Source organism: Motacilla alba, chromosome 1, assembly GCF_015832195.1.
Source record: "Motacilla alba alba isolate MOTALB_02 chromosome 1, Motacilla_alba_V1.0_pri, whole genome shotgun sequence".
Lineage (NCBI taxonomy): Eukaryota > Metazoa > Chordata > Aves > Passeriformes > Motacillidae > Motacilla > Motacilla alba.
In genome coordinates this window covers 55,475,763-55,487,691 of record NC_052016.1, presented here as the reverse complement: position 1 = coordinate 55,487,691, position 11,929 = coordinate 55,475,763, and the positions used below count along the sequence as shown (strand labels likewise).

The following is an 11,929-nucleotide window of genomic DNA, read 5'->3' as shown; positions in this document are numbered from 1 at the left end:
CAGCCTCGGCTGTGCCGTGCGCTGCCCGCACACGGAGCCCGGCCCGCAGCCCCCGATGGGGACAGGGACAGGGGTACGGCTGTGTTACACAGCCCGGGGCTGGGCTGCATCCCCTTCTGGGGTCACCAGCAAGGGAAGGACACGGACCTGCTGGAGCGAGCCCAGAGGAGGGATACAAAGATGCTCTGAGGGCTGGAGCGCCTCTCCTATGGAGACAGCACTGGGGCTGCTCCGTCTGGAGAAGGCGGAGGGGAGACCTCACAGCCGCCTTCCAGTGCCTAAAGGGAAACGTGGGAACAGACTTTCCCGCAGGGCCTGCAGTGACAGGACAACGGGTTATGGTTTTAATCTAAAAAAGGGTAGATCTAGACTAGAGGTAAGGAAGAAGTTTTCACAGGGAAGGTGGTAAACATTGTCACAGGTTGCTCAGGGGGATGGTGGATGCCTCACACCAGGAAACATTCAAGGTCAGGACACACAGGGCCCTCAGCAACCTGATAAGAGTTGAAGATGTTCCTGCTCTCCTGCTTATTGCAGAGGGATTAGAGAAGATGAGCTTTAAAAATCCTTTCCAACCCAAACCCAAATTCTATGATTCTGTGCCTCAACACACACACAAAGCACTCAGCACCCACACAGTCCCCTCTCGCAGCAACAGGCGGCCCTGCAGGGATGGCCCCAGGGCACAGCGCGGACCCTGTGCCAGCGGCGGCCCTCACACCCCCGGCAGCGCAGCAAAGGCACAGCGGGGGCCCACAGAGCCACGCGGGGGAACAGCAGCTCCCAACAACCGCGCGCACAGAACCGGGCACGCCGCGTGTGTCGGCCGGGAAAGGCAGGAGCACACAGGGACCAGGCACGGGCACACAGGGACACACGGACCCCGCTGGCACTGCCGCACCCAACACGCGCGCTCACGCGGGCGCGCACCGGCGGAGGCGCGCTCGCGCCCACGGGCACGCGCGGGCGCGCTGGGCGGGGGCAAGAGGCGGGGGCGCGCGAGGAGGAAGAGGAAGAGGAGGAGCAGGAGGAAAAGGAAAGGGGAGAGGCGGGGCTTTCCCCAACTTCCGGGCGGCTCGGGCCGGTCCCTCGGCTCCTTCGGCGGGCCAGGCCGGCGGTTCGGCTTGGTTCGGCCCGGCTGGGCCCGGCCGGCAGGTAAGAGAGGGTCACAGGGAGCCACGGACACGCGCAGTGAGCTCCGCGACACGCAGAGCCGGGAAGGCGAACGCGACAGGGCACGGTCCCGCACCCACGTACAGCCCTTCTTCCCTGTTTACAGGAGGGACACCCGCGGGAAGCAGGCCGCCTGCCACGGGAATGCTGCCCCCCTCCCGTGACGGTCTCCTGGCATGGGAAGCGCGGCTGCTCCCGCGGTTCCCAGTGTGCCGGAGCTGCCCGCTCCTTAGAGCTCCAAGTCAGGCGGTCTTGCCAACACAAGGACGAGCGAAACGCACAACGCGAAACACATGCAAAGAAAAACTCTTCCATAAAAAAGAATTGTTTTCTTTCAGGCAGCTAAGGCTGGATTTATCAGATTTAAATAGCGTCAGAGAATGAAGGAGAATATCAACAACACAATGTGTTTAGCAGAGCAAGGTCAGCATTTCCTCAAAACAAGCTGCTGCTCCATTGCTGAGATCCTGTTACTTAATTTTATAAATCAGTAGCTCTCAAAGGCAAGCCAGACTCATCTGAATGGAAGATGAATTTAATTATATCATTCATTAATGGAGCAGTGATGCCCAGATTGAGGACCAAGTCTGCAGTGCATGATCCAGAGCTGGTTTATGAACCCATTAAGAAAAATAAGGACATCATGGCTTTTGTGTGGCTGTGCACAAAGATACTTGGGTGTTGGCAGTGGGTGTTCAGTCATAGGGCTGTTGTCACAGCCAGACAAAAAGCTGTTTTTACAGGGGTCTGGACTGGGCAGAGGCAGAGCCCAGGGCAGGAAGGGAAGGTAGCGCTACCAGCTGGTTTTAGGCTGCTGTGGAAATCATGTTTCTTCTCTGCTGTGCCCTTTGGCTAGCTTGAGTTCTGGATCAAGGTAGCACACAGCTGTTATCAGACTGCCCTGTTCATGAACTCCTCTGGCTCCTTCTTCAAGCAGTTTGCATGGACATTGCCCCTACTGCTGAGGTATGATAGCTGTCCCAAGCTCCAGACTGTCCCCTTTGCAGGCTAAGTTTATACACAGGCAAGTAATTTTACTTGTTCCTGTGCCAACACTGCTTAGAATTATAAATAGCTTTTTATCCTTGCTGATGGTTTACACCTTTTCCATGTGTATGTATGCACAGGGATGCATGTTTACACAATGTCATATATGTGTGTGTGATATATGTGTATGCATGCATGTGTTTATTGAGCAGAGTCACATTCCCTCCTGGGCAAATGAGGTCTCACTCTTGCCATCCCCTCTGGTATGACATGTGTTTAGTTTCCTGCATCATCCTTGGTTTTTCCTGTAATTGCTCCCTTCTAAACATAAAATAGGAAAACTGCACAGAATACTCAAAATTTTCTCTTAATTTTCAAAGTTTTTTGCAGCTGTTAGAAAACGGACGATTTCTGAAGGTCTGGACAAAATGCAAATAATGGGCAGCTTCAGAAAAATTGCCAGGGGGATTTCATGAACCAGGGAAGAATGGGGAAAAAAATCCAATGGAATAAATGTCTCAAAGATGAGTTTGAGTAGTCTTCAAGCACAGGTGTATTTGGAAGCATGTTTGAAAGTTTATAGCCTCGTGAGTACCCTGTCAGGATAGATGCCTGTAACTATTTAGATTAAAATTTAAAAGTGAGGAGAAAGGAACTGGAAGTATTGGATTCTTTAAAGGAGTTCAGGCTCAGATTTTAAGATACAGAAGGTAACATCAACTCATACATTTTGCTCATTTGTCAGATTTTCTCTCTGGCTTAAATCCCTTTGTTACTGTAAAATGACTGTTGATTGATGATTCTGTATATCAGCACCATTTATCATTTTAAAAGAGTAGTTACAAACACTAGAGTTTACTGAACGGAAGTCAAGTCTTTCTAATATAACTAGAAGAATCTGACCGATGGGGTAACTTGTTTTTTCCTCTTCCTCAGAATGACTGCCTTGTGCACAATGAAATATTTATGTCAAGCAACCAGAAATGAGAGCAGATATCCAAAAAGGTTCTTTGGTACTCTTCTGACGCAGACAGCACAGAAGTGGCTCTTTTCTCCATTCTGGATAGTGGTACCTGACCCTAGGAAGTCAGCTGTGTTTGGGCTTACTCAACCATTTTGTACAGATGGAAAATCTCACACACAACCAAAAAGTAAAGCAGCATTTGGAAGCGTTGGGCGAAGAATTCCCTATCGTATTTTGCACGTAATCAACCAGGATGGGGAGAGCTTAGGAAACATGCACCGAGCAGAGGCACTCAGACTTATGGATGAACATGGCCTGAAACTGGTTCTGCTTCGTGAGAACGTAGAACCTCCAGTTTACAGACTAATGACTGGGCAGCAGATTCATGAAGAACAGCTTAAACGTGCGGAGAAGAAAAAAGCAAGTCCAAAGCCAGGTATGTGCACTATATACACTACAACACTGAGGACTTTGAAAAATGATGCATTAAAAGTGGTTTCAACAGATTAAATCCTCTTACTTGTATTTGTGTAAATCCAAAGCAATGTCACTGCAGTCCACGCTGTTAAGGATTTGCAGTGGTGAAAATAAAATTTTGGATTAGTCCAGTCTTCCACAGAGAAGCCTTCTATTGCCCTCTCAGGATTTGCTATTTTGGCATCTGCTGACTTGTTAAAAATATGTCTTCATATGAGTGAATATAACTAGGCTCTGGTTCCATGAGACTCACTGAATTTGTGTTCTTTTACTAAGGCATAGAGTGACAGGCAGTTTTTGCAAACTAAGGACCAGTACACCAATATAATGATATAGTTTGTCACCAGTAGTCATGAAACACTCTCTTTTCCATTTGCTGCTAGGAAGACAAAGTCTGGAGCCCTTTCTTGTACAGAGTAAGAGAACTGTTTCAGTATTTAACACTTTACAGTTTTTTGTTTGGGTTTTTTTTTTTTTTTTTTTTTTTTTTTTTTTTTTTTTTTTTTTTTTTCCTTAGGACCGCCTGCTCCAGCAGTTTAACAAACTGAGTTTGGCAAAGAGGTTTTAGAAAAGACATGTGACCTTGTATCCTCTCATATCCGCAGGCTAACGAAGATAGCTGTGCTTTGGGCAGAGTTCTGATTTTAGAAGAGAGCGTTATTGTGGTAGTTGTTCTGTTCAAGAAACCACAAAAATATTATTCAGATGGTAACTGCTTTAGAGAAACCGGAAGGAGGAAGAGACTGTAGATTGTTCAAATATATTACAAGGCATTGTCGTACTTCCAGTTGAATATTGCACTTCATTCAATAAAATGGGCTTGAGATGAAGAGCTATCTAACGTCAGAGCTTTTATCTTCAGCTGTCCTATGTGCAGAACACAGGAATTTGCACACTAAGTCTTTAATTCCAGATCCAGTGCTTACCTGTTTGTTAGACCTACATTGTGGATCATATGAACAAGACTGTAATTAAAATACCTTAAGCTTTCTGACCCTGAAGAGATTTTCCCTGTGTGCCTCAGACATGCTCTCAGTCTCCCATTTGCGGTGGTGAGTGTGAGAGTATCAAGTGGCCACCCTCTCTGGTGAGAGTGGTGCATGCTGAGACAATGAGATCAGGGTGCTTTGAGAAACCAGGTAGGGAGGAGGGAGTCAAGCAGACAAAGCACCATAAGCTGATAAAAGAGAGCAACTAGTACAGGTTTGTCAAATGTTAAGCCAACAGACTTTCAGTTCTATTTTAAACAGGGGTGGTTCAGAAGGAGTTATCCTTTTCTTCAGCTATTGCCAAGAACGACTTAGAGACCAAGACTAAACAGATAGCACAGTGGATTGAAAAGAGACACCACGTTAAAGTTACCATTCGGCAAGCAAAAGGCAGCAGTACAGACATGGTAAGTGTACTCCTGGAAGCTGGACCAGCCAATGTCATTAAACAGCTGCAGCTGTAGTGACCTTCCTCATTGGGTACTGCCACAGTTTTTAGTATCTCAGTGGAGATCTAGGTCCATGCAAGAAATGGGTGCCTGCCTTAAGCTGCTTCTGCTCAAACACTGGTGAAGAAAAGTAGTCCCAGAGAGACAGTTCAAATACCATGCTTCCTTAAGAATCCAGCTGCAGTACTGGCTTGGACAGCAGAGTCTAAGCAGCTCCTACTCCTGTGCAGCACCACCTTATTAATTTGGCTGGTGAAATTCTCTGATCTATGGCTTTAGCCAGCTCACCCACTCTGAAAACTTTACCAGTGTGGTTTAAAAAAAAAAAGTCTGTATTTTAGCTGGATTATTTCACCAACAGTTCTTCTGGAGGTGCATTTATGCAACTTTGGCTAAGGTTAGTTGTCCATTCCTACATGAAAAACTATTGGAATGGTGTTCCAAGACTAGCAAAGTGAACACTGCTTAAAATGTTAAGCAGCTGATGGCAACTTCCCAGTATAATTGCAGGGCTTTGAAACTTCCTGTCATTCACAAAAACAGATTTTTTTATAAATATTCTGTGTAAGACTTTTTTTTCTCCTCGTAATGTCTGTAGGGAATTAGGTGTTCTTGACAATTGTCTCAACTAAATTGCTGGGGAAAACTGTGATAGCATTTCATCCAAAAATAACAAAACTTTTTATAGGAAGTTAAATTCACAGGGAAGGAGTTACAGGAAGAACTGATGATGGGAGGAAACAGAACATTTCATGATACAGTCCTGATTTACATTGTCCTTGAAGGCTTAATAATGAGGTTAGGAGTTCAGTGTGTTACATGAATGCACTGTCACGCAGTTCAATACTACCAGGTCCTGCTAACCTTAGAAAAGTACTACCCCTTAAGAAAAAAAGCCTCATATAATAATGTATCTGAATCTAGAGGATGAGGAGGGTGGAGGGTGTCAGATGCAGACCATTCTAATGGACACCTTTAAAGAGCAAAACACTGTGAGTGAGCAGTACAGCCTAAATGTTAGGAAATGGCGGAATCCACTCTAGTGACTTGCCTAAACCTGCTTATGGGTAAAGACTAGTTAGGAAAGGACAAGCTGAAGTGCTCAAACTAGGACTAGCAACTACCTTGGTTCAGCTAATAGCTACATTAAGCAGATCATGTTATTACAGAGCAGCTTGAAATATTTTTCTGCCTGTATCTGTGCATTCATTTAGTTCCATTTTTCTCCTCCTTTTTAGTTTATGCTTTTTGATCAAATTTTGGAGACTGTGTCTGAGAAAGCAACCTATCTTTCCAAGCCAAAAGTTGCTAGAGAAGGAGTGTGTACCTGTGTTTTCAGGCACATGTCTGACAAAGAGTTGAAAGAACACCAGAAGATGGAAATCAAGAAAAACAGTACAGTAAAGAAAGATGAAAATGAAGATCTGAAGTCAAATGAGTTGCATCAATGACATTCTGAAGTGGTGTAAACAATATATATTTATTTAAAAAATAAAATTTAAAAAATGAACTTTAGATAAAGTTATTGTTGAGCTTTGCACTGGTCATTCCATGAAGAACACTGACTTGCTTAATGTTTGCTACAGAGTCTGAATTTCAACAGCTGGTATTCCATTTTCCACGAGCTTATCTGCTGTCTTGCTTTCCATCACAGCCTCATCCTTTCCTGGCTGCATTTTAGGAGGAATGTAGCCACTGAGACGAGAGGCTAAGCTCCTCTTGGGACGAGAACGCTTTGCCTGGCAGAAATAGATGCAGAATTAGTAAACTTAACGTGTCTGTATAGCAAAGACTACTGTTGTGGTGGGGGAAAAAAGAAATCAAAGTAGATGCCAGGACTGCATTAGCTAAAGGAGCTTCATAAACTAAGAATCTCAAAAATTATCTAGATATTTGAACTGTTTTCCTGCTCGAAGTCACATTCTAAAACAGGTAAAGTATACCCTCCCTCCTCTGCAGTGACAGGGTAGAGATGAGAAGACTTTTCCAAGAGTGTAACTTACTTTCAAGTTCAGCTTTCTCTTTTCAGGATCATGTACAACTGCATGCCTTGCTAGGCTCTGCTGCAGTTACAAAGAGGAGGAGGGGAAAAAAAAAAGAGTTAAATTTATAATTTTAGATAATGGGATTCAGATCAGAATAGTTAAAAAAAACCATGTACCTTCATTGCAAATACTTTTCCACAGCCTGGATAATCACAAGAGAAAGGTTTTTTCTCCTCATGGAAAGAGAGGATATGGCTTTGAAGGTTAAATAAAGTTGTGTACGTTCTTCCACATCCTTCTCTGGGGCAGCGGCAGACTTCCCTCTCCACAGCATGTGTCTTTTGATGCTGCTTGAGGTAATCCTTCCGTTTAAAAGTTTTGTTACATTCACTGCAGACTATTGGCTCTTAAGTGGGAGAAAGAAAGGCAGAGTATAAATAAACAACTTCTTACAGCAGCTCAGAATCAAACCCTAGTGGTCTATTAGAACAATGCCAAAATCAACATGAAATGCAAGGAACTTAGAGACTTCAGGAGGACAATGCAGTATGAATTACCCAGATCTGAAATGCTACATAAAACAGTTTTCTGTTAACTGAATCACAAACCTAAGTTAGTATATCAAGCAGCACTTTTATCAAAGATCTAGCTGGAGTAACAGCCACTTTACCAATAAAGTTAGTAGATAAGTTTGGGACACACTGACAAGTTGATGAAATGAGTACAGCAAGGACTGGACTCCAGATTAGCAGTTGGTTTCCTATCTGTATCGTAAGTTTACTAATGCATTTGGAATTTACCTGCATGACTGACTTTATTATGTTTCAGAAGCTCTGTCCAAGTTTTTCCGATATATGAGCAGTTTTCCTTCTTGCATGCATAGCCTGTAGGATGGGACATATGTTTACAATCACAGGGTCTGGCAAACAGTCCAGTTTTACAAGGGGGAACTCCACTTCCAGCATTTGAAAATTAAAAGCCATTAAATTAAAATTAAATTCCTTATTTCTTCCCATATTGCACAGAAATGGGATAAGAGACAATAAACAATCAAAACAAATTAGAACAAGAGAAAATCCTAGCAGTTTTAAGTAAGAAACCTTGTATCACTGACACCAGTTGTCCAGTGAGGCTGTGGAAGCCTTAGCCCTGGAACCATTCAACAACACCGGATGTAGTCCTCAACAACCTGGTCTAACTGGCCCCACCTTGAACACGGAGCTGGACCAGGTGACCTCCAGAGATCCTTTCTGACCTAAATGATTTTGTGAAACTCTCTCTCCTTGCTTCAGTAAAGCTACTTACTCCTAGCCATACACTTTCTCTCAAATAGGTGAAAATAACTAGTAATATATATTGCTTCCATATAAATATTTGTCCTGCACATTAAAAAGAAATACTGACCATACAGTAGTATTCCAGAGTCTAAAGAGATTTTACCATTCTATCAGGCAGGAACCACAGAAAGTCCACACTATTTAAATCCCAGGACTGGGATGCTCAAAAACCTGCGAACAAGTCCTTGTCTTAGGAATAGGGAATTACAGTACAAATCAGCACAAATCATAGCCTTCTGGGTACTCTTCCTAGTCTGTTGGGTTTATTTGATTTGGTTTTGGTTTTTTCCTATCACTGGAAAGCTGGTTATCTGTCAGTGAAAGAATGGATAGGAGGGCAGCAGGATTAGCTCAAACATACATGGCCACATTATGATGATTTCACTTAAAAGCCTCTCACGTAGGTTCATTAACAACTAAAAATACATATGGTTCTGCCAAGGCTCCATAGGAAATTTGTGGCAGAATTAGCAACTGAATTAGCTCTGGACAACTAGGCTAATGCCTTTACCATCAGCCCATCTCCAAAAGATGGATTATTTGCAAGGAAGCACCTCAGGAGAAGAAATAACTGAAGGAATCCTGAGCTCTGCTCAGACTCCCACAGACACACTAACTGCACACTGCAATGCCCTGCAGTTATATCCCACTTTACTATTCCAAGTAAGTGTCTTGTCTGGATCACTAGGCCCAGAACACTTTCAGATTGTCATGCATCTGTGCATACTCTGCACTGGAAGCAGTTCTTTATCCTTTGCTGAAACATAACCTTAAAAAGAAAAAAAACCAGTTTTACCTTCATGTATCTTCTCATGCCTCTTTAGTCGACTTGGAGTAGAGAAACACTTTCCACATCCTTCTTTATTACATCTAGGTACAAAATAACAGTAGTTTTATTTCTGTCACCCTATCTACGTATTTTTTGTTAAGTCAGGGACAATTTAAAATTAACAAAATAATCCAAGTTTCCCTTTGCCTACAGATCTCTGTGTGTGTGTCCTCATCTTGTAAAAGTAAATTACATAGTAGTTTTTTAATAGACTTGGATGACTTTGAGAGTTAGAACTATAGTATGATTTTCAAATATACAGTAAGTTGGGCTTTAGCTGAAGAGTCAAGCCTTGTATCATCCCCACACAGCAGGCTCTTCAAACATAGAAGAACAGAAAGTGGAAGGTTAAAGTGGCTTGCACAGAACCAGCGGAGCACTGACATTTTTTTCTGTCATCCAACCATAGTAGTGCATTTCACTGAAGTGAAATGAACACTCATGTTAAGTGTGACTCACCTGTAAGAAATACAAGACTGAACTTTGCTTTTAGCAGATCTTTAGTGATGTGCTACCCAAATGGAGCTGCAATGCACAGTTTCCAAGATCAGTGTCCAAGTCTCTCCCCTTTTTCTAGGTACTACTCACCATTCAATGTCAGCCAAGTCACTGCTTCTTACTCAAAAATAAGGGTAGCTGCATTTTTAATTACTAAGCAAGCTCTTATGTCTGTATTTCAAACTGTGAACTGAAAACTAGGTGGTGGGGGGTGCTGTGTTATTTTTTATAAAACTGCTGGAATGCTGAAGTTACAGAGCACCAAGACTGTTGCTCAAAACAGATCACTGAGCAAAGGACTAGTACAAGAAATATACTTGCAGCCCTGACTACAAACTGGACTACAAACTGACTTCTTTTTTTTTTTTTTTTTTACTGCCACATCAATGAAAAGGTTGAGAAAATGCACCTATTTTCATCTACAGTGTTTAAGTGTTAAAAGTTCAGTATTAAAATTATCCACGTACTTGAAGGGAGGTTCATTGGTGTGGTGACACTGATGAACTTTAAGTTGTTGATGCTTCTTGAAAGACTTGTTACAGCCTTCAAAGTCACACTATTGAGGAAATTAAGTTACCATTAGAGGCCAAATAATGACAGTTCAGTTCACGTCTAAGCTGAAATCCCAGTTATGGTATTTGAACTTATACAAGTACCACATATTAACATGTTTAAGTATTTTACCAGATACACAAGAAAGAGCTTGTGCTATTAGCCTCCACTGTACAGTGCAAAGGTAATTACTCACCACATATTGCTTTTGCTGATTCTGATGCTTGCGCTCAATGTGCTTCTTCATGTTTGATTTTGTTCCAAATTTCTCATTGCACCCATCAGTTGTGCACCTGCAAATGAGCTGCATTTTTTATTACTGCTGTCAGTGACTTGTTCCCTAGGCATATACAGAAATCATTGTACGAGAACAACACACAGAAGAATTACTGAAACTCACAACTCAAATACAGAAGTTTGCTTTGAAGGCACTAAAAGCCAGAGACTAAGTTAGCCTTTTAATAAGGTGTTCTTGGGGGAGATCTGCCCATTCCTTTAAGCATTTGTTACAGATCACGGCCGGAACAGGGGGTTTGATCGCACCCCGTGTACACACTCTTATGGCAGTGCCCATGACACCAGAGGCATGCATGCTCTCTACCACTGCCCCGTTTTGACTTCCTTTCCTTACGAAAAACCGCACTTCAGCTTAGGAAGTAAAAACTTGGGCCTTACTCGAACGGCTTTTCCCCGGTGTGCGTGAGGAGGTGCCGGGCGCGGTGGAAGTCCCTGGTGAACCCTTTGCCGCAGCCTTCATAATCGCAAACATACGGCCTCTGAAAGAGAGGAGCTGTCGCAGGGGCAAACCCACCCCCGCGGGGGCTCGGCCGCCCCGGGGAGGCCATCCTGCCGTCAGCGGGACCCCCGGCCGCAGCGCGCAGCCCGCGGGGGGAGCGCCACCCCCGAGGAGGCGAAGCGGCCTGCCCGGTGCCCAGCGGGGTCCCGGCGCGGCGCCCACGCCTCGGTCACACAGACCCCCTCCCTCCCAGCCGGCGCGGCTCACCTCGCCCGTGTGCCGGCAGAGGTGGGCGGACAGCCGCCAGGCCTTGTTGAAGGTGGCGTCGCAGCCGGGGAAGGAGCAGATGTACGAACGGACGAGGAGCACGCTCCCACCACTCCCGCTCCCGTCCCCACTCCCGTCCCCGCCATCGTCGCCCCGCGCGCCGGCCATGGCGCAGGGCACGTGACCGAGCGGGGGAGCGGGACGGCGGCGGCGCGTGCTCGGTGGGCGGGGCTCGGTGCCTGAGGGGCTCTGGGGCGGCTGCGGGCCCCGAGCGGCGCAGGCGGAGCTCTGCGTGTGGCTGCGCGCCGGGAGCGCCCTCGCAGAGTCACGGGATGGCCTGAGGTGGAAGGGACTCGCAGGCATCATCGAGTCCAGTTCCTGGCCCTGCACAGCACCACCCCCGAGAGTCACACCAGGGGCCTGAGAGCGTTGTCCAAATGCTTCTTGGGCTCTGTCAGGCTGGTGCTGTGCCCACTTCCCCGGGGAGCCTGTGCCAGTGCCCAGCCACCCTCTGGGTGAAGAACCTGTTTCTAATGTCCAACCTACACCTCCCTTGACACAGCTTCAGGTCATTCTCTCCGGTCCTGTTGTTAAAAACGAGAACAGGCTCCCGGTACTAAAGTGATTTCAGTATTTATTATAATAAAGGCCTAAAGGGGGCCCGCGGGCCGAGCAGGAGCGCTCCC

General features: G+C 45.3%; 2 protein-coding genes across 3 annotated transcripts; one reads left to right on the top strand and one right to left on the bottom strand.

Moving 5' to 3' along the window:
* Nucleotides 1-1,002: 1,002 nt before the first annotated feature.
* On the top strand, nt 1,003-6,554 carry MTIF3 (mitochondrial translational initiation factor 3). The gene is made up of 4 exons (XM_038152408.1): nt 1,003-1,155; nt 3,097-3,560; nt 4,852-4,997; nt 6,278-6,554. The coding sequence occupies exons 2-4, from the start codon at nt 3,098-3,100 to the stop codon at nt 6,488-6,490; spliced, it is 822 nt and encodes a 273-aa protein (XP_038008336.1). The 5' UTR covers nt 1,003-1,155; nt 3,097; the 3' UTR covers nt 6,491-6,554.
* GTF3A (general transcription factor IIIA) lies at nt 6,501-11,753 on the bottom strand. 2 transcript variants are annotated; one of them, XM_038152394.1, is made up of 9 exons: nt 11,244-11,753; nt 10,916-11,016; nt 10,437-10,533; nt 10,156-10,244; nt 9,158-9,231; nt 7,825-7,908; nt 7,201-7,430; nt 7,043-7,099; nt 6,501-6,778 (listed from the first exon to the last, which is right to left on the bottom strand). In XM_038152394.1, the coding sequence occupies exons 1-9, from the start codon at nt 11,607-11,609 to the stop codon at nt 6,620-6,622; spliced, it is 1,257 nt and encodes a 418-aa protein (XP_038008322.1). In that variant the 5' UTR covers nt 11,610-11,753; the 3' UTR covers nt 6,501-6,619. The 2 variants fall into 2 exon arrangements, with proteins under 2 accessions (XP_038008322.1, XP_038008313.1); XM_038152385.1 differs by having other exon boundaries at nt 7,043-7,102; nt 11,244-11,745.
* Nucleotides 11,754-11,929: the final 176 nt, after the last annotated feature.

Coding starts and splice junctions, on each gene's coding strand:
- MTIF3 (XM_038152408.1), top strand. CDS start 3,098: ATGACTGCCTTGTGCACAATGAAATATTTATGTCAAGCAACCAGAAAT. Junction 3,561..4,851: donor AAAAGCAAGTCCAAAGCCAG/GTATGTGCACTA, acceptor TATTTTAAACAG/GGGTGGTTCAGAAGGAGTTA. Junction 4,998..6,277: donor AAGGCAGCAGTACAGACATG/GTAAGTGTACTC, acceptor CCTCCTTTTTAG/TTTATGCTTTTTGATCAAAT.
- GTF3A (XM_038152385.1), bottom strand. CDS start 11,609: ATGATGCCTGCGAGTCCCTTCCACCTCAGGCCATCCCGTGACTCTGCG. Junction 9,232..10,155: donor ACCAATGAACCTCCCTTCAA/GTACGTGGATAA, acceptor TTTTGTACCTAG/ATGTAATAAAGAAGGATGTG. Junction 6,779..7,042: donor AGAGAAAGCTGAACTTGAAA/GTAAGTTACACT, acceptor TATTTCTGCCAG/GCAAAGCGTTCTCGTCCCAA.